General features: G+C 51.8%; 1 protein-coding gene across 1 annotated transcript in view; it reads left to right on the forward strand.

The window, feature by feature from the left end:
* PPL (periplakin) overlaps nt 1–21,705 on the forward strand; it is a 55,151-nt gene that overhangs the window by 15,139 nt on the left and 18,307 nt on the right. The window contains exons 2-6 of the mRNA XM_030798769.1: nt 12,260–12,359; nt 18,331–18,485; nt 19,845–19,965; nt 21,294–21,419; nt 21,511–21,552. Coding sequence (XP_030654629.1) covers nt 12,260–12,359; nt 18,331–18,485; nt 19,845–19,965; nt 21,294–21,419; nt 21,511–21,552 — 544 coding nt within the window. The remainder of the gene's footprint in view (nt 1–12,259; nt 12,360–18,330; nt 18,486–19,844; nt 19,966–21,293; nt 21,420–21,510; nt 21,553–21,705) is intronic.

Here is a 21,705-nt window from a genome sequence, read left to right on the forward strand (position 1 = left end):
CCCCGTGCCCGGGCAAGGCGACATTCACAGGGCGGAAGCAAAGCATGTCTGGGCTTGTACCAGGATCAGCATGAACAGTGTGGATGGCCGGGGGTCTTCTTTCATCTCCCAGGTGCTGGAGGATTCTAACTTCAGGCCTTGGCTTCTGGCTTTTTGTTTGTTTTTAGGGTTTTTTTGTTTTGTTTTGTTTTGTTTTGTTTTGAGATGGAGTCTTGCTCTGTCACCCAGGCTTGAGTGCAGTGGCACAATCTCGGCTCACTGCAACCTCCGCCTCCCAGGTTCAAGCGATTCTCCTGTCTCAGCCTCTCGAGTAGCTGGGATTATAGGTGCCCACCACCATGCCCGGCTAATTTTTATATTTTTAGTAGAGACAGGGTTTCACTATGTTGGCCAGAGTTTCACTATGTCGGCCAGGCTGGTCTCGAACTCCTGACCTCAGGTGATCTGCCCACCTCAGCCTCCCAAAGTGCTGGGATTATAGGCATGAGCCACTGCGCCCAGGCGGCTTCTGGCTTTTATCAGCTCCTTAAAAGAAGCCTAAATCCCTGGATGGTGGACCCAGGTCAAGGCAGAGCTGGGCTCCTCAGAGGCAGCACCCCATATCTGTTCTCTCAGTCACCCCCACCACAGCCCTACGGCATGCATACTGTGATGACTCTCATTTTACAGCTGGGGAAACTGAGGCTCAGAGAGGCTAAGTATTTTACAGCTTACTAAGAGCAGAGGCAAGATTTGACCCCAGGCTGTCTGGCTTTGGTCTGGGTGCTTAACCACTGGGCAACACTGCCCTTCCAGCTGAAAGAAAGTGCCAGTGGCACCCACACAAAATTAAAGCAGGGGCCGGGCGCGGTGGCTCACGCTTGTAATCCCAGCACTTTGGGAGGCCGAGGCCGGCAGATCACGAGGTCAGGAGATCGAGACCACGGTGAAACCCCGTCTCTACTAAAAATACACAAAATTAGCCGGGCGTGGTGGCGGGCGCCTGTAGTCCCAGCTACTCGGAGAGGCTGAGGCAGGAGAATGGTGTGAACCCGGGAGGTGGAGCTTGCAGTGAGCCGAGATTGCACCACTGCACTCCAGCCTGGGCGACAGAGCGAGACTCCATCTCAGAAAAAAAAAAAAAAAAAAAATTAAAGCAGGAAGAGAGAGCCACGAGGTGGAGAGCAAGGGTCCCCTGAGACACCTGTGTTCTCTTTCTCTGTCCACGTGGAGCGTCGGTGGTGTGTCAAGGCCAGGGTGCTACCTCTGTCCCAGCTCCTCTCATGGGCATCCCTGCTGGCCCTCTGAGGACTGTGTGCTGTCTGGCCATGCCAGGGCAGCACACAGCCCTAGGTTTGAGTCCCAGCTCCCCACTTTGCAGCTGGGCTTACTGAGCGAGCCACTGGGTCCTCAGCCTCGAGTTGCCACCTCTAATGCAGGCTGGGGCCAGGCGCAGTGATTCACACCTGTAATCCCAGCACTTTGGGAGGCCGAGGAGGGCAGATCACTTGAGGTCAGGAGTTCGAGACCAGGCTGGCCAACATGGCGAAACCCTTTCTCTATTAAAAATACAAAAAGTAGCCTGGTGTGGTGGTGCATGTCTGTAATTCCAACTGCTTGGGAGGCTGAGGCATGAGAATTGCTTGAACCCAGGAGGCAGAGGTTGCAGTGAGCCAAGATCATGCCACTGCACTCGAGCCTGGGCGACAGAGGGAGATTCAGTCTCAATCAATCAATAAAGCAGATCGGGCTGTGTCTACTGAGGCTCTGACTCCTGGCGACAGAGCCGGGGGACCTGATGCCATTTGAGGCTCCCAGGCCCCCTCCCTAGTGGTACCTCTGCTCTGAGTACATCCTGGGACACAAAAAGATGGCTGTTGAGGCTCAAGCCTGCGGGCTCAGACCCAGGAAGCCCTTGTCTGGTCCCTGGGAGTGCCCTCAAACCCAGCCCTGGAACTCCGAGGAGGAACCAAGCAGCCTCCTGACGTGCTGGTTCCATTTTTCCTTGCTTGCATCAAGGGCCTCATATGCAGACCAGGCCAAGAAAATGGGGCTCTGTGAGGTTGCTCAGCATTGTCCCAGACTCTCTCGTCCCCAGCCCAGAAGGAAAAAGCTAGGGAAAAACAGCCTCAGTCGACTCGAGGTGACTCCTAGTGGCTTGCAAAACCCACCTAGCAGGCAGCCCCTGACCCACAGCGTGGCCGAGGCTGAGGGGGCTGTTTCTGCTGCCAACCAAGTTCTGGGTCCTCATTCAGGCCCACCGGTGAAACAGCCAGCAAGGCCCCAATTGTATAAACAATGTAAATGAGCCAGGCGCAGTGGCTCATGCCTGTAATCCCTGTACTTTAGGAGGCCTAGTCAAGAGGATCCCTTGAGCTCAGGAGTTTAAGACCAGCCTGGGCAACAGAGAGAGACTCCATGTCTACAAAAAAATTAAAAAATTAGTTGGGGCCGAGTATGGTGGTTGACACCTGTAATCCCAGCACTTTGGGAGGCCGAAGCAGGCAGATCATCTGATCAGGAGTTCAAGACCACCCTGGCCAACATGGCGAAACCCTGTCTCTACTAAAAATACAAAAATTAGGCAGGCATGGTGGCACACGCCTGTAATCCCAGCTACTCGGGAAGCTGAGGCAGGAGAATCACTTGAACCCAGAGACGGAGGTTGCAGTGAGCCAAGACTGCGCCACTACACTGCAGCCTGGACAACAGAACAAGACTGTTTCAAAACTTTAAAAAGAGTGTAAATGATCTCAAGTCTGTTTCAGGGCCCTGGACGCTGCTCTGAACCTCCAGTTTAGTCCTTGAACCACAAAGGTGTCTTTGAAATTTGACTGAGATCTTTCTTTCTTTCTTTCTCTTTCTTTCTTTCTTGTTTTTTTTGTTGTTGTTGTTTGTGTGTTTGTTTGTTTTGAGACAGAGTCTTGTTCTGTTGCCAGGCTGGAGTGCAGTGACGCAATCTCGGCTCACTGCAACCTCCGCCTCCTGGATTCAAGCAATTCCCCGGCCTCAGCCTCCCAAGTAGCTGGGACTACAGGTGTGTGCCACCATGCCCAGCTAATTTTTTGTATTTTAGTAGAGACGGAGTTTCACCAGGTTGGCCAGGATGGTCTCGATCTTCTGACCTCGTGATCCATCCGCCTCAGCCTCCTAAAGTGCTAGGATTACAGATGTGAGCCACCGCGCCTGGCCTGACTGAGGTGTTTCTAAAAGTGACCCTGATTACCCCCACCCCACACATACACTTTTTTTTGGTTTTAATTTGAGACAGGGTCTTTCTCTGTCTCCCAGGCTGGAATGCAGTAGTGCGATCTCAGCTCACTGCAGCCTTGACCTCCTAGGCTCAAGCGATTCTCCCGCCTAAGCTTCTCAAGTAGCTGGGACTACAGGTGCACACCACCACACCTGGCTAATTTTTGTATTTTTTGTAGAGACAAGGTCTTCCTATTTGCCCAAGTTGGTCTCGAACTCCTAGGCTCAAGAGATGCTCCTGCCTCAGCCTCCCAAAGTGGTGGGATTACAGGTGTGCACTCCTGTGCCTGGACCCATACATAAACATAACTAGAGGGGATTTCTTGCTCACATTTCACAGATGATGAAACTGAGACTCGGAAATACAGAGTGGCTGGCCAGGCATATTGTGGCTCATACCTGTAATCCTAGCCCTTTGGGAGGCCGAGATGGGAGGATCACTTGAGGCCAGGAGTTCAGGACCAGCCTGGTCAACATAGTGAGAAACCATCTCTATTTAAATATTTGAAGATAATATAAAAAGATTAAAAAAGAAATACAGTGTAGGTCCTCTGTCACACTGTCACAGGTCACACTGCTGGTTGGTGCGGTCAGGATCTGAACCCTGTCTGACTCCAGACCTGAAGTCTTTCTCCTACACGGGCTGCCGTCCCAAGTGCCCCTGGGTAGTGACTTCACATCCGGGACCTTGGTTTGCTCATCTGGGTAATGAGCAGGTGGGGCTGGATGGCTTCTGAGTCCCCTTTGAGGGCCAGCGGCCACTGCCCTCAGCACGTGTGTCCGTGTTACTCTCTGAGTAAGAAAAGGGAGGGCTGGGCATGTACCCTCGGCTGTCACTGAGGCCCTTTCCCTTTTCCGGTGTGTGTGTGGGGAGGGGGGATATCTTTGTCTTCCTGGCTCAGGCAGGTGGCTGCTGTCTGTGTCTGCGTGGGCAGGACAGGGCTGTGTCTCGGCCTCCATCAGTGGGGCTGATGGCCCAGGGGTGCCGCGTCTGGCTGCCCCATGCGGCTCATTACCGAGATGAAAAGCTGGACCAGCCTAGCCGGTTTCCCAGCACTCCTGGGACCCGTCCCCTTTCCTGCAGGTTCCTGCCCCACCCACATTCCTGCTGGCTTCCTAGCATGGGGCTCCATGGCTCTCCAAGGGACACACATGGTTGATTCCTGCGGCCAGCTGTATGGTGGGGGGAACACAGGACCTTTTGGGGGCCTCTCATTCGGGACCCCAAAGCTACGGGGCAAAAATGCTGAGACTGGGCCTCCGGAGGCCTGGATTGGAATCCCAGCTCTGCCTTGCTTGCTGGCAGTGGAACTGTGGCCAAATGATGGAATTTCTTTGTACCTCAAATTTCCCTATCTGTAACTGAGTGAATTGCATGGTATGTGAATTCCATGCAATTCACTCATTTAAAGTTGTAATCCTCCAACTTTTGAGAACAATGCTACTTACTTAGAGGGTGGTAGGATTGATGAGCTAATATATATGTGACTTGCTTAGCACTGGGCAGGACAAATAGCCCTCTAGGAGTTAACTAGCATCTTCTAGGCTGCTGGGGGATTACCTGCAGCTGGCCAGCTTCCCTGGCGAATGAGACAAGAGGCAGGACCTGACTCAGGAGAGAAGAAACAAACCCCTATCACTTCTAAATGGCACTTGCCTTTTATTTATTTTTTTCTTTTTGAGACAGAGTCTCGCTCTGTCACCCAGGCTGGAGTGTAGTGGTGCAATCTTGGCTCACTTGCAACCTCCACCTCCTGGGTTCAAGTGATTCTTCCACCTCAGCCTCCCAAGTAGCTGGGATTACAGGTGCCTGCCATCATGCCCAGCTAATTTTTGTATTTTTAGTAGAAATGATGTTTCACCGTGTTGCCCAGACTGGTCTTGAACTCCTGACCTCAGGTGATCTGCCTGACTCAGCCTCCCAAAGTGCTGGGATTACAGGCCTGAACCACCACGCCCAGCCGCTTTTTTTTTTTTTTTTTTTTTTTTGGTAGCAGCTTTACTGTGATATAATTCATATATCATCCAGTTCACTCATTTAAAGTGTTCAATTTAGTGTTTTTGTTTTTGTTTTGAGACAGGGTCTCACTCTCATTGCCCAGGCTGGAGTGCAGTGGCGAAATCTCGGCTCACTGCAGCCTCAACCTCCTGGGCTCAAGCAATCCTCCTACCTCAGCCTCCCGAGTATCCGGGACTACAGGTGGGCATCACCATGCCCAGCTAATTTTTTGTGTTTTCAGTAGACATGGGGTTTCGTCTTGTTGCCCAGGCTGCTCTCAAACTCCTGGGCTCAAGCGATAGGCCCCCCTCGGCCTCCCAAAGTGCTGGGATTATAGGTGCGAGCCACCACGCCCAGCCCAGTGGTTATTCATATAGTCACAGAGTTGTACAACCATCCCCACAATCAATTTTAGAACATTTTTATCGCCCCAAAAAGAAATCTGATACCCCTTAGCAATCACTCTCCATTTCACATCCTCCTGGGCCATGGAAGCCACTCGTCCACTTTCTGCTCCTGTAGATTTCTCCATTCTGGACATTTCTTATCAATGGAATAATATGTGAGCTTTTGTGTCTGGCTTCTCTCACTGAATATAACATTCTTGAGGTTCCTTGAGGCTGTAGCAGCTCTCAGTCCTGACTTCATTCTTTGGCCGAATAATACAGATAGACCACATTTCGTTTATATTTTCATCAGTTGATGAATATTTGAGTTGTTTCCACTAAAAAGTGGAGGCCAAAAGGCTATTATGAGTCATGCTGCTATGATTCATCTATGTACAAGTTTCTGTGCAGGCATAGATTTTTTTGTTTTTTTGTTTTTGTTTTCTTGCTTTTTATTTTCTGAGACGGAGTCTTGCTCCGTCACCCAGACTGGAGTGCAGTGGTGCCATCTCAGGTGACTGCAACCTCCGCCTCCCAGGTTCAAGCGATTCTCCTGCCTCAGCTTCCTGAGTAGATGGGATTATAGGCACATACCACCACACCCAGCTAATTTTTTTTTACTTTTAGTAGAGACGGGGGTTTCACCATGTTGGCCAGGCTGGTTTCGAACTCCTTACCTCGGATGATCCACCCGCCTCGGCCTCCCAAAGTGCTGGGATTACAGGCGTGAGTCACCGCGTCCAGCCCAGACATAGGTTTTCATTTCTCTTGGATAGATATGTAGGGGTGGACTGGGCACAGTGGCTCACGCCTGTAATCCTAATATTTTGGGAGGCCAAGGCAGGTGGATTGCTTGAGCCCAGGGGTTCAAGACCAGCTGGGCCAACATGGGGAAAGAAACCTCCCTCTCTAAAAAAAAAAACAAAAATTAGCTGGGCACAGTGCCGGGCTCCTATAGTCGCAGTTACTCGGAGGCTGAGGTACCAAGATTGCTTGAGACTGGGAGGTCAAGGCTGCAGTGAGCTGAGATTGCACCACTGCACTCCACCCTGGGCAACAGAGTGAGACCCTGTGTCCAAAAATAAAAATAAGGCTGGGCACAATGGCTCACACCTGTAATCCCAGCACTTTGGGAGGCCGAGGCAAGTGAATCACCTGAGGTCAGGAGTTCGAGACCAGCCTGGCCAACATGGCAAAACCCCGTCTCTACTAAAAGTACAAAAGTTAGCCGGGTGTGGTGGCACACACCTGTAATCCCAGCTACTTGGGAGGCTGAGGCAGGAGAATCATTTGAGTCTGGGAAGCAGAGGCTGAGTGAGCCAAGATCACGCCAGTGCACTCCAGTCTGGGCAACAGGGTGAGACCCTGTCTCAAAATAAATAAATAAATAAATAAGTAATAAAAATAAAAAAAATACATAGGGGTGGACTTGCTGGGTCTTACGGTGACTGCTTAACTTTTTGCGGAATTTCCAGACTGTTTTCCACAGCTGTGCACCATTTTGCATCCCCACCAGCAAGGCACGAGGGTTCCAATTTCTCCACATCTTTGTCAACACTTGTTACTGTCTTTTTTATTATAGCCATTGTAGTGGATGAAAAGTGGCATCTCGGTGTGGTTTTGGGCTCTTGGCATTTTAAATTAACCTATGAAGCACCTACTGTGTGCTGTGAGCCCTATAAGATCGTCACATGGGGTTGTTAAGGGCCTGGAGTCCTGGCTCTGCCATCTAATTGTTTGGTGAGTTTGGCAGAGTTATGTAACCTCTCTGATCCTCAGTTTCCACACCCATAAACAGGGATAATAATACAGTTACTCCCGGTGCTAACATCCAGCTCGCAGGGTTGACATGAAGATTGAGTCAGAAACAGTGAGGAGCCTGGCATGTAGAAAGTAAGTACTAGCTCATATTATGACGGTGGAGGTTGTTATTGGTGTGATTTTCCAGCATCCCCATGAGTAACTATTAGCCCAGTCGATCACGTGCCTCTGGAGTGAGATTGCTTGAGGGGAGAATCGCGGTTCACAAGCTGTGTGACCCTGGGCAAGTGCTTTGATGTCTCAGAGTCTTGGTTTCTTCATCTCCTTCTTCAAAGGGGCACACAAACCTCCCCGGGGACTCAGGGCAAGGATGATATTGAGCTGGTGCCTGTGAGTGTGTCTGAGGTCTGGCAAAGCCCACAGCAAGTGGCAAATGCCCAGGATGCCTTTGTGGCCATCTCCAGAGGACAGATGGAGAAGCGGAGGCTGCCCGAGGGTAGGGCACTTGCCTGCGGCTGTCTAAGCAGCAAGCGGCCCAGTGGGCCTTGGGCCTGGCCTGTCTGCCCGTAGCGTCCTGCTGCCGCTCACAGCTTTGTCCCATCAGGAGTCCAAGGTCCCTGAGGCAGTGGTCGTTGCCCCACAACTCCCATGTCCTCTGGGGGGCTTCGGCTGGAACAACAGGCCTGGCCAGGATGGAGTCCAGAAGCTGGCTTTTCTTGCATCTGCCGCAATCCATGAAAGGGCTGGTTTGGGAGCTGGCCCTGTGCCTGTGGTGGGGCTGGGCTCAAGAGAGACAAAGGCCCCCACTGGAGCCACAGTACAGACCCTAACAATGCACTGCAGAGTCAGGGGTTAAATATTTGGGGTGAGACTCACTGCCTCTAGGTGCAGCTGGCCCGGCAGATGGTCAGTGACTGGGGTGGGAGTGTGGGGGCCCAGAAACTCACATTCTCCATGTGGCCTGCCCAACCAGGAAGTGGGGGGTTAGGGAATGAGGGAGGAGTCGGGTGGACCCCTGACCTGGCTGTTCTAGAAGCCCAGCTTATCCCTTCTTACCCAGATCCTCCATCCAAAGCTTCCCGCTGCAAAGCCTTCCTGGCCACCCCACCAAACACCAGCTTTCTCCACTGCAGGACTTGTCAGTGCCTTTGCTGGCTCATGAACATATCGAGGGTGGGGTTTTCCTAACTGCCTTGACCAAGGAAGAATAAGACTTGTGAGAGTTGGGTTCCTGGGACCCCCCTTTGGGACAGGCTGCCCCCAGTTGACCTTGCAGAAGGTATGGCTTGGGTCCTGTTCCCTCAAGATCCCCCAGCTCCGGTGTATCCGGGTCTGCCACAAAGCTGGCCCTTGGGCAAGGCTTAGGACCTAGATGGATGGATCCCCAGCATGTTTGCTGCTGCCATTTCTGCCCCCAATTCCCCCAACATCAACAGCACCTGCAGTGCTGGTCCGTGACTCCAGGAGGTGTCCATGTACCCTGGGGAACCTGCAAAAATAGCAATAATGATAGAGCTTCATGGGCCCAGCTCTGGAGACCTGGGTTCAGCAGGTCTGGGTTAGTGGCCCAGAATCTGAATTTTTCATGCTAGGCCCCCAGAACCTTGACCTGGGGAGCATCACTCTAAAGGGCTGGTGGTCCCCTCTGCCTTGACAGTCAAGAACGCCGCCCTGGCCCACCCCTGGGGACATGCCAGGACCTGCCTCTCTATGGTCTCTCCTCACTAGAGCCTTCTGCACAGGAGCTCCAAATTCTTCCTTCTGCTTTAGCACCCAGCCGACACCACCTCCTCCAGGAAGCCTTCAGTGACCACCGCTGTCCCCGCCCAGCCAGTCCAGAGGTTCCCCTGGGCATCCCCAGCCTCCAGGCCTGCCTCAGTCTCGCGTCTGTTTATATAAATACTGATTTCCTCCTGTTCTGTGGAGTGGATCAGGGAGGGAGAGGCTTGTCTTTGTGAGGTGCAGGGCCCGCACACAGCAGGTGCTTAATGAGTGTGAGTAGAAGGAAACTTCTGTGTGCCTAGCCGCTCAGGCCCCACTGTGGGTCTTCAATGGAGACGGGAATTATCATCGCTGGCTAACTGGGTGACAATGACCAAGTTGCTTTCCCTCTCTGGTCTCTGTTTCTTTCTTTGTTTAAAGAAAACAACAGAGGGAGGCTGGGCATGGTGGCTCACACCTGTAATCCCAGCTACTCAGAAGGCTGAGGCAGCCAAATCGCTTGACCCCGAGAGGTGGAGGTTGCAGTGTGCCAAGATCGTACCACTTCCAGCTGGGGTGACAGACCGAGACTCCGTCTCAAAACAACAGAGGCAGAGCTGGGTGATCTCTAAGGCTCCTTGATAACTAAAATCACAAACCTTTGTTGAGACTTAACTCTGTGCCTGGCTCTATGCACAGCCCTTTGGCAGTGTAACCTCACTTCCATTCATAACCTCTGCCACCCTGGCCCGGGAAAGGGCTGTTACTCTAGTCCATCGGATTGGGAGACAGAGGCACAGATAGGCAAGGGAGCTTGGCCAAGACACACAGCCACTAAGTGGCTGATGGGAGCCAATATCTGAACCCACAGCTAACCCCAGGGCCAAAGTCTTAACTAACTCCCATTAGAGCATTTTCCAGAGTGGTCTGTCTGTGGTTCTGGGGGACGGGGGACAATAGACAAATGTGACAGGAGGGGACACAGAGACAGTGAGGGAGAGGGCCAGTCTGCTTTCAAAACTTTCCTTTTCTTGTTTTTTTTGAGATGGAGTCGCACTCTGTCATCCAGGCTGGAGTGCAGTGCCGCAATCTCAGCTCACTGCCACCTCCACCTCCCGGGTTCAAGCAATTCTCCTGCCTCAGCCTCCGTGAGTAGCTGGGATTACAGGCAGGCGCCCGCCACCACGCCCGGCTAATTTTTGTATTTTTAGTAGAGATAGGGTTTCACCATGTTGGCCAGGCTGGTCTCAAACTCCTGATCTCAGGTGATCCGCCCGCCTTGGCCTCCAAAAGTGCTGGGATTACAGGTGTGAGCTACCACACCGGGCCTCAAGTCTCTTTCAGGCTCTCTGAGAAGATCAAGAGAAAGGCTGGGCCTGGTGCCCCCACGGCTGTCACACCTCCTGACTTGTAACAGTGGGCAGCCCAGTGTCACCACGGAACCCAGTGCCACTGCGTTGCCATGAAATTTATTTTGGCAGCTAATTCACTCATGGTGAGGGCTTCTGATTTTCTGTTTAAAATGGAGAGAGAAGTTACCTTCGTAAACACATTTATTTAACTCTAAAATAAAATGAGTAGGTTGAAAGAAAAATATCGGGTAATTAAAAATAAGACCGCTCAAACAAAAGCTTGTTCCCGAACGTTCATAGCAGCGTGATTCTCACGATGGCCCAAAGGTGGAAACGGCCCAGATGGTTGTCAGTTGTTGAATGAATAAGCAAAATGTGAAGTAGCCACGTGATGGAATATTATTCAGCCATAAAAAGAATGAAGTTCTAATAGATGCTGCAATATGCATGAAGCTTGAAAACATTATGCTGAGAAGGCAGACGCAAAAGGCCACGTGTTGTGTGATTCTATTTATATGAAATGTCTAGAATAGGCAAATCCATAGAGAAAGTAAATTCCTGGTTGCCAGGAGCTGGAGGGGGTGGGGAATCGGGAGTGACAGCTTGTGGGTGTGGAGCTTTGGGGTGAGAAAAATGTCTGGAATGAGATAATGGTGATGGTTGCACAATTCTGAATATGTAGTACTAAAAACCAGTGACTGTGTACTTTAAACAGGTGAATTTTACGGTATGGCCAATGTTTAAAATATGGTGCGTTTTGCCAACATGGCAAAATAGAAGCATTAGAAGCTGGGTGTGCTGGTGGTGCCAGTGGTCCCAGCTACTCGGGAGGCGGAGGTAGGAGGATTGCTTGAGCTCAGGAGTTCGAGGCTATAGTGAACTATGATCACGCCACTGCACTCCAGCCTGGGTGACAGAGTGAGAGCCTATCTCTCACCAAAAAAATATGTAGGCGGGGCCTGGTGGCTCACATCTGTAATCCCAGCACTTTGGGAGTCCGAGATGGACGAATTGCTTGAGCTCAGGAGTTCGAGACCCGCCTGGGTGACATGGTGAAACCCCCTGTATACCAAAAGAAATGTCAAAGTTATGCAGGAGTGGTGGCATGTGCCTGTAGTCCCAGCTCCCTGGGAAGCTGGGCTGGGAGGATTGCTTGAGCCTGGGAGATAGAGGCTGCAGTGAGCCATGACTGTGCCACTACACCCCAGCCTGGGCAAGAGTGTGAGACTCTATCTCAATAAAATGAATGAATGAATGAATGAATGAATACAAATAAAAAATAAAAGCATTAGAGAGAATGATCAAAGTGGAGGCTCTGGGCGTGGTGGCTCATGCCTGTAATCCCAGCACTTTGGGAAGCCGAGGCAGGCGGATCACTTGAGGTCAGGAGTTCAAGACCAGCCTGGCCAACATGGTGGAACCCCGTCTCCACTAAAAATACAAAAATTAGCCAGGCTTGGTGGTGCGTGCCTGTAATCCCAGCTAGTGGGGAGGCTGAGGCATGAGAATCATTTGAACCCAGGAAGTGGAGGTTGCGGTAAGCTGAGATCACGCCACTGCACTGTAGCCTGGGTGACAGAGTAAGACTCCATCTCAAAAAAAATTAAAAAAAAAAAAAAAATGGAGGCTGACCCCCTGCCGGGCGCTGCCTTGTCTCTGTGGCTTTAGTGATGTTGCCCTATGGGAACAGCCCAACTACCTCAAAGGCTCTGTGGGCAGCTCCTGCTCAGAGCGTGGGGCTGGGGCCAGCCGGAGGATGGGGTGCTGGTGGGGACACAGCCCCCACCCACCAGGCACCCCGCCCATCTCCCCTCGGCTTCTGCCCGCAGCATCTCTAACAAGGAGCTCTCGGAGCTGATCGAGCAGCTGCAGAAGAATGCCGACCAGGTGGAAAAGAACATCGTGGACACAGAGGCCAAGTTGCAGAGTGTGAGTGCCCCCACTCCCACCCGGTACCCCGTGCTGCCAGCCCTGTTCAGGACCAGGATCTGTTTGGAATTGGTGATTCTCACCCAGGGGTGATTCTGGCCCCCAGGGAACATGCAGAGACATTTTGGTTGTCCCTGCTTGGAAGGAAGGTGCTCCTGGCGTCCAGTTGGGGAGGGGAGACAGGGATGCTGCTGAACACCCTACCGTGCGCTGTAGGGCAGGGGTGCCGAGGTCAGGAAGCCCTGGTCTGTGAGAGGAACCTGGCCACTGTCGTTAATAGGAGTGCCTGCCGGATACTAAGTTCCTCCCGCTTCCTGGGCCGTGTGCAAAGCGTCTCCTGCCTGGAGGAGTGCCATGGGGTCAGGCTCTAGGGAAACAGCCCAGCCTTGTCCTTGCTGGGTGACCTTGGACAAGTGAGTCATCCCACCTCCCCATGAACGAGATTCTCTCTAAGCAGGCAGGAGCGATGGTTCCCATCTGGCAGGGTGGTTGTAAAGATTAAATGAGATTATGCAGGTATAGTGCAGGGCTATTATCGTCAATATCATTCTCACTGCACATCCTATTGCTGCCAGCACTCAGGGTGCAGGTCTTCCTCCGCCTTCTTTGGAGAAGAGAGATAAAATAGCTGGGCAAATCACTTTCCCCTCTCTGTGCCTCAGTTTCCCTTTCTGTAACATAGGGATAACAACTGGCCGGTGGACTCAACGGCATGAGGCCTCTGTACCCTGCGGGACTCACGAGCCGCTGGAATGGTCACCTTCTCTTCGAACCTTCCACCAGCGTCAGCCCGCTGCGATTGGGTTGATGCCTGTTTTGTAGCCTGGAGCAGCTGAGGTGCAAAAGGGGCTGGGGTGACGAGTCAGTGACAGAGATGGTGCCAGCATCGGCCTGGAGGTGGAGTTACCAGATTTAGCAAATAAAATACGAGATGCCCAGTTACATTTGAATTTCAGAACACAGATCATGTTTTAGTAAGAGGAAAGCCCATGTATTATTAGGGAAAGGCTTATGCTAAAGCATTATTTGTTGTTTATCTGAAATTCAAGTGTAACTGGTGATCTGTATTTCATCCGGCGTTCCTATGCGGGAGGCGACTAAGAGGTAGGACCAGGCCAGGTGCGTAATGGCTCACGCTGCCGTAATCTCAGTACTTTGTGAGGCCGAGGTGGGCAGATCACTTGCGGTAAGGAGTTTGAGACCAGACTGGCCGATATGGTGAAACCTCATCTTTACTAAAAATACAAAAATTAGCTGGGTGCGATGGTGCATACTATAATCCCAGCTACTCAGGAGGCTGAGGCAGGAGAATCACTTGAACCCAGGAGGCGGAGGTTGCAATGAGCCAAGATCGTGCCACTGTACTCCAGCCTGGTCAATACAATAAGACTTTGTCTCAAAAAAAAGATGGGACCAAAGGAGTGGGAGGCTGAGGGTGGGGAGGTCAGGAGGGAGATCAAGGTCTGCCCGGCCACTCTGCTGTCCCCAGGCCCAGCCATAGGTATCCAACCCCCCTGGCTGCCCCTGCTGGCCCAGTTGCCCACCCTCTGAAGGCCTGTCCACAGCAGCCTAGAGACCCAAGGGTGTGGGTGGGCTGGGGTGGGCACAGTCCACGGGGGTGCAGGGGGCAGGTAAGTGGAGACTCTGTTCTTTTCCACCAGCTGTCCCCTGCAGGGGCCCCAGGAGTGGGCCTTGCCCTGGCCTCCTGCCTGGGGCCCCGCCCTCCACACCCCCCTGGGCCTCCACCTCCTGCCTCCCTGGCCTCTGCCTGGCCACCCCACACCTGTTCCCTCCCATCAGCTTCCCTTGTCATTTGCAGTTACATCCTCTGCCATCCGAGGCCCCCTGTGGTGGTGGATTTTTTTCTTTCTTAAATGGAAAACATCTTTTGGGGATGTGTCTCTTTTTCCCTCATAATAAAAATAATATGTGTTCATCGCACACATTTCAGGACGGATAAACAAGCATAACAAAGTGAATTAAAATCATGAGCCGGGCGCGGTGGCTCGCACCTGTAATCTCAGCACTTTGGGAGGCCTAGGCAGGCAGATCACCTGAGCCCAGGAGTTTGAGACAAGCTGAGCAACATGGTGAAACCTCATCTCTACAAAAAATATGAAAAATTTGCCAGGTGTGGTGGTGTGTGTGCCTGTAGTCCCAGCTCCTTGGGAGGCTGAGGCGGGAGGCTCACTTAAGCCCGGGAGGTTGAGGCTGCAGTGAGCTGAGATCACACCACTGCACTCCAGCCTGGGCAGCAGAGGAAGACCCTGCCTCAGTCGATCAATCAGTCAATAAAGTCAATCACGTAGAATTCCACCACCAGAGGTATCTATTGGCTATTAACATATTGGTGTATATCTGTTTGACCTTTGTGTGTGTGTGAGAGAGAGAGAGAGGGAGAAAGAAGGAAAAGGGTTTAACCTCATTTTATTTCCCTGGAGTATTGACTCAAAACAGGTAATTTTGAACCATTTTTATTTTATTTTATTTTTTTTGCAGAGACAGAGGTCCTTGCTATGTTGTCCAGGCTGGTCTTGAACTCCTGGCCTCAAGCCATCCTCCTGCCTCAGCGTCCCAAAGTGCTGGGGTTACAGGCGTGAGCCACTGTGTGCTTGGCCTGAGCAATTTTTTCTTTCTTTCTTTTTTTTTTTTTTTTTTTTTTGAGACAGTCTCACTCTGTCGCCCAGGGTGGAGTGCAGTGGTGCTATCTCGGTTCACTGCAACCTCCACCTCCCGGGTTCAAGTGATTCTTCTGCCTCAGCCTCCCAAATAGCTGGGACCACAGGCACACACCACCATGCCCAGCTAATTTATTTATTTATTTTTAGGTAGAGACGGGGTTTTACCACATTGACCAGGCTGGTCTCGAACTCCTGACCTCGTGATCCGCCCGCCTCGGCCTCCCAAAGTGCTGGGATTAAAGGCGTGAGCCACCGCGCCCACCCTATTTTTTTTAACTTCAACTGAACCCACTTGAAAAAAGAAGCTAGGCTTTGAAGACGACATGAATCACACAATCTTTTTCTTATTTTCATTTTGCTAAAGATCCTACTATTTATTTCATTTCCCAGAAGTTCTCTTGAATTTTTCATTTTTTTTAATTGAGGGGAGATTCACATAACATAAAATTAACCATGTAATGTGTACAATTCAGTGGCATTTAGTACATCCACAATGTTATACAACCATCACCTCGATCTAGTTCCAAAACATTTCCCTTACCCCAAAGTGAAACCTCACACCCTTAACAGTTACTCCCCACCTCCTCTTTCCCCCTGGCAGCCACTAATCTGCTTTCTGTCTCTGTGCATTTATTTATTCTGGATATTTCGCATAAACAGAATCATACACTGCATCACACATTTATTCAAATGCTAAACACGCAGAACACTGTATAGCGAACACCCATATCCCACCACCTGATCCTACAAGGAACGTCTGCTGAGTTGACTTTATCACGTATCTGTCCGTGTATGTGTGTGATTTTTTAGATATATCAGTCCCTATAATTTTTTATTTTTATTTTTATTGAGACAGGGTCTTGCTCTGTCACCTAGGCTGGAGTGCAGTGGCGCAATCACGACTCACTGAAGCCTCAACCTCCTGGGCTCAAGCAATACTCCCACCTCAACCTCCCAAGTAGCTGGGACTACAGGCGCATGCTACTGTGCCTGGCTAATTTTTGTATTTTTTTTTTTTTTTTTTTAGAGATAGGGTCTCACTATGTTGCCGGTGCTGGTCTCCAACTCCTGAGCTCAAGCAATCCTCCCGCCTGGGCCTCCCAGAGTGCTGGGATTATAGGCGTGAGCCACTGCACCCGGCCCCTATGACTTTAAAAAACTTTTTTTATTAAGGTATAACTTACACAAACTGTAGAGAAGTGTCTACATTCGAAGACTTCACCTGGGTGAATTTTTGCATCAGTAGATACCCAGATAACCACTGTCTGGGACTAGATGGAGAACTGTCTAGAAAGCTCCTGGGCCTTCTCCCCAGTTGATATCCCTCAGGGGTCAACCCTATGCTGATCTCTCTCACCATCGATCAGTTCTGCCCGACTTTGAACTTTTGAACACTAGCCTCCCCCAGCTAGATATTCTCTTTCTGTCTCTGCCAGTGTTTTGAGAGAACTTGCATTCCCACTGGGCACCTTCACGAATTAGGCAATGATTAATGGACTTCCTCCTTTTGCGAAATTAATCTTTGATCTGCAGCTCAGGGAAGCTGGTGATAATGGAGTGAATAAAATTCCACTCCAAGTAGGCCGTGCACAGTGGCTCACGCCTGTAATCCCAGCACTTTGGGAGGCCAAGGTGGGTGGATCATGAGGTCAGGAGATCGAGACCATCCTGGCTAACACGGTGAAACCCCGTCTCTACTAAAAATACAAAAAAATTATACAGGCATGGTGGCGGGCGCTTGTAGTCCCAGCTACTCAGGAGGCTGAGGCAGGAGAGTGGCGTGAATCTGGGAGGTGGAGCTTGCAGTGAGCCGTGATCATGCCGCTGTACTCCAGCCTGGGCGACAGAGTGAGACTCCATCTCAAAAATAAAAAAATAAAATAAAAAAATTCCACTCCAAGTCAAGAAGCTGATGTTTTGTTGTAATTAATGGGCCAGCCTACCCCAGGGTTGGGGGATGCCTGGTTCCATTGGCTTTTTGGATTGGTTGGTTTGAGGTAGGGTCTCGCTCTGTCGCCGAGGCGGGAGTGCAGTAGTGCAGTCTTAGCTCACTGCAGCCTTGAACTCCTGGACTCAGATGATTCTCCTGCCCCAGCCTCATGAGTAGCTAAGACTATAGGTGCATGCCATCACACCCAGCTACCTTTTAAAAATATTTTTTAATAAATGGGGTCTCACTATATTGCCTACGCTGGTCTTGCACTCCTGGGCTCAAGTAATCCTCCTGCCTCAGCCTCCCAAAGTGTTAAGATTACAGGTATGAGCCAGTGTGCCTGGCCTCCATCGGCTTTTCGAGACATCAGCCTCACCTCCAACCCTCTGAGGAGTCAGGCCTGTTCCTTCAGCCCTTCCAGACTTAGCCAGGCAAAGACACTCTTGACACATTTTCTTCCTCCAAGAGGAAGCCAAGTCTTTACTTCGTACCAGGCACCATGTCACCCCTGTGTATTTCTCGTTTTTCTTCCTTTTGCTTTTTCTTTTTTAAAAACAACTTTATGGAGACATATTTCACTTAAAAAAGGCTCCCACTGCAAGTGTACAAGTCAATGATTTTGAGTAACTTTAGCAAGGGGCGGAACCACGCCCATGAATCAGTTTCAGAATATTTTCATCCCATGCAAGATCTCTTGTGCCTATTTACGGTTAATGTCTCTTCCCAGCCCTGCCCCAGGCAACCACTAAGAGATAGAGACGTTCTGTCTCTCTGGACTTGCCTGTTTGGGACACGTCACATCAATGGATCCCACACCATGTAGGCTCTGTCTGGCTTCTTTGCCTTTGAATAACGTCTTCCAGCCTTGTTCGGATGGAGCACGGTCCATAGTTCCTGCTCTTTGTTGCTAAGTGGTATTTCTCAGTTCACTTCACAAGCAGGTATTTTCCTTATGCCCATTATAGAGATGGGAATGCTGACACCCAGCTAGGGGAAGGGACTGGTGGCCGCCTCTGAGTGCCCCAGCGTCAGCCAACCTGCACTCAGTCCCCTCACTGACATGTCACTGCCTCCCCTGCAGGACTGGGGATCCCTCAGGGATTCATCCCCAGGACCTAGCATGGTGTAGACTCACAGCCAGGCTTCTCGAATATTGACACAGTGAATTAACCACTGTGATTAGAAACCTACTGTCTTAGAAACTACCGACTGCGCTCCATCTGGACAAGCCTGGAAGACGTTATTCAAAGGGAAAGAAGGGGAGCACCCTGCTGACCCCTTTCCTCCCACCCCTCCCATTGCCACCGTGCCCGCTCTCGGCTCCTGTTCATTGTCCCCTCTCTTGTGACCCTCACAGGATCTGGCTCGGCTGCAGGAGGGTCGGCAGCCTGAGCACCGGGACGTGACCCTGCAGAAGGTGTTGGACTCTGAGAAGCTACTCTATGTGCTAGAGGCGGATGCGGCCATTGCCAAACACATGAAGCACCCACAGGGGGACATGATCGCCGAGGAGTAGGTCCCTTCGGCTTCTTACCCCAGGGGAGCCATCGGGGGCTATGGGCCAGGGCAGGGGGTCCTGTTCAGCATTTGGGAGCCCAAGTCAGGGGTTATCAAGGGCTAACTAGGTGCCAGGCAGGTGCCAAAGGCTTCACATGATCCTTTTTTTTTTTTTTTTGAGACATAGTTTTGCTCTTGTTGCCCAGGCTGGAGTGCAATGGCACAATCTTGGCTTACCGCAACCTCTGCCTCCCCGGTTCAAGCAGTTCTCTTGCCTCAGCCTCCCAAGTAGCTGGAATTACAGGCTTGCACCACCATGCCCGGCTAATTTTTGTATTTTTGGTAGAGACAGGGTTTCTCCATCTTGGTGAGGCTGGTCTCAAACTCCAGACCTCAGGTGATCCACCTGTCTCGGCCTCCTAAAGTGCTGGGATTACAGGCATGAGCCACCGCACCCAGCCTCACATGATCCTCTCCATGACCCTGTTCTGTAGTTGGGGAAAGGGAGGCTCAGGGTGTTGATATCCCCCTTGTTCTGGAGCCACCAGGCTGACCCGTGAGCTTTTGAGCAAGCTCTCCTGCTGCCTGCTGCCCTATCCCTGGCTTCCTTGGCTCACGACTCCCAGTTCAGTTTATCATGGATGAATCAGCCCTGCTGACTCCTGCCTTGTCCCATGCCCCACCTCCACCCCAGCAAGGGCAGGGCTCTCTCAGTGCCCCACGACCGTCGGCACTTGTCCTTGGCATGGCATGCACCACACCGTGGGCCCTGCTGGATGGCAGACTCCAGAAAACAAGATCCTTCCTGCTTATTCCAGAACTTTCTATGGTTCTGGGCACATAGTAGGCCCTCAGGAAACTCTGATGGGGGAAGGAAGGTTGAAGGAAAGTGGGTAGGGCCAGGCATGGTGGCTCACGCCTGTGATCCCAGCACTTCGGGAGGCCGAAGTGGACGGATCACCTGAGGTCAGGAGTTCAAGACCAGCCTGACCAACATGGTGAAACCCCGTCTCTACTAAAAATACAAAATTAGCCAGGTGAGGTGGCACATGCCTGTAATCCCAGGTACTCTGGAGGCTGAGGCAGGAGAATTGCTTGAACCTGGGAGGCGGAGGTTGCCATGAGCTGAGATCGTGCCATTGTACTCCAGCCTGGGTGACAGAGCAAGACTCTGTCTCAAAAAAAAAAAAAAAAAAAAAAAAATGCACGGGAGGAGGGGTGAGAGGATGCAGTGATTATCTGGAACCCAAGGCCATATGGCCACTGTGTCCTTCCAGGACACTGAGGCCAGGGTCTGGGTGGGAGGGGGCCCTCCTGGGGTACAGGCAGTGCCAACCAGCCCCACTACTAAGCGAGCAGCCTCTCTCCCATCAGTATCCGCCAGCTGAAGGAGCGTGTGACCAACCTGCGTGGGAAACACAGGCAGATCTACAGCCTGGCAGTGAAGGAAGTGGATCCACAGGTCAACTGGGCAGCACTGGTGGAGGAGAAGCTGGTATGGCCTGGACGGGGCCGCCGGCTCCAGGGCTTCAGCTGGGGAGGGGGCCGTGCGTGTGCAGGGAGAGCCTAGCCATGTAATGGGCAGGGAGACAGTCATGGTCCTGATGATTTTCCAATGTGCCCATGAGAAGAGTGAGGCTCAGAGAAGTGCAGCACGAAGTCAGGGTCACACAGCTCAAGCGGTGGAGATTCGGACTCTGTCCCCTGTCAGCCACACCTTGCTGCTGCTCCTGGGTCCCACTTTCCAGCCCTGGCATGTTGGGGTCCTGGTGACGTTTTGTGGAGAGGCTGGGGCAGGAGCGGCCAGTCTTCTGGCCTGTCACTCCCTTTCCTGGGCCCTTGCCACAGAGAAGCACACAGCCACTGCAGCTAGGTGTCCTGGGTTCAAGCCTCAGCTTCCCCAATTTTATTTATGTATTTATGTATGTATGTATGTATGTATGTATGTATTTATTTATTTATTTTTGAGACAAGGTCTCACTCTGTCGCCCAGGCTAGAGTGCAGTGGCATGATCACAGCTCACTGCAGCCTCAACTTCCCAGGCTTAGGTGATCTTCCCACTTCAGCCTCCCAAGTAGCTGGAATTACAGGTGCACACCACCACACCTGGCTAATTTTTTATATTTTTATAAAGACGGGGCTTTGCCACATTGGCCAGGCTGGTCTCAAACTCCTGAGCTTCCCCAGTTTTAATTTTTATTTATTTATTTATTTATTAATTTTTGAGACAAGGTCTCACTTTGTCTCCCAGGCTGGAATACAGTGGCGTGATCATGGCTCACTGTAGCCTCAACTTCCCAGGCTTAGGTGATCCTCCCACCTCAGCCTCTCAAGTAGCTGGGATTACAGGTGCACGCCACCACACCTGGCTAATTTTTTATATTGTTGAAGAGACAGGGCTTCGCTACATTGGCCAGGCTGGTCTCAAACTCCTGGGCTCAAGCGATCCGCCCCCATTGGCCTCCCAAAGTCCCTGGATGACCCGCATCAGCCACCATGCCTGGCCAGCTTCCCCAGTGTTAGTGGCGTGACCATGGGCAGGTGACTTGTCCTCACTCAGCCTCAGCCTCTGTGTCCTCATCTGAGAGATGGGACAGTAACCATGTGGACCTCTGAGGCTCTGTGAGATGAAAGATGACATGGGCCAGTGCTCAGCAAGCGGAACTTCAGGGTTGAAGGTGTGGCCGGCATCTCCCTGTGGCTCTGCGGGGCCCTGTGAAAAAGAGAGCACCATCATGCCCACCCCCAAGGCTCCTGGGGTGGCCGCACGTCCCAGCCCTCAGCCCACCCTCTCCCTATTGCTTCTCTGCCCTCCCGGCCAGGACAAGCTGAGCAGCCAGAGCTTTGGGACTGACCTGCCGCTGGTGGACCACCAAGTGGAGGAGCATAACATCTTCCACAACGAGGTCAAGGCCATCGGGCCCCACCTGGCCAAGGACGGGGACAAGGTGGGGCGTGTGCTGGTGTGGTGGGGACCCAGGGATGGAGGGGCTGCGCCTGCGTCCTGGCCCTGACCCACGCCCTCGGCTCTGTCATCAGGAGCAGAACAGCGAACTCCGGGCCAAGCACCAGAAGCTGCTGGTGAGGAGCTCTCTGGGGGAAAGGCCTCGTGGGGAGAGGAGAGGATGGGAAGCTCGGAGTCGGGGGGATAAGGATGTATTCTTTTAAAAATGACACAGACAGCAGGGCACGGTGACTCACGCCTGTAATCCTAGCACTTTGGGAGGGAGAGGC

This window comes from Nomascus leucogenys, chromosome 18 (assembly GCF_006542625.1).
Source record: "Nomascus leucogenys isolate Asia chromosome 18, Asia_NLE_v1, whole genome shotgun sequence".
Classification (NCBI taxonomy): Eukaryota; Metazoa; Chordata; class Mammalia; order Primates; family Hylobatidae; genus Nomascus; species Nomascus leucogenys.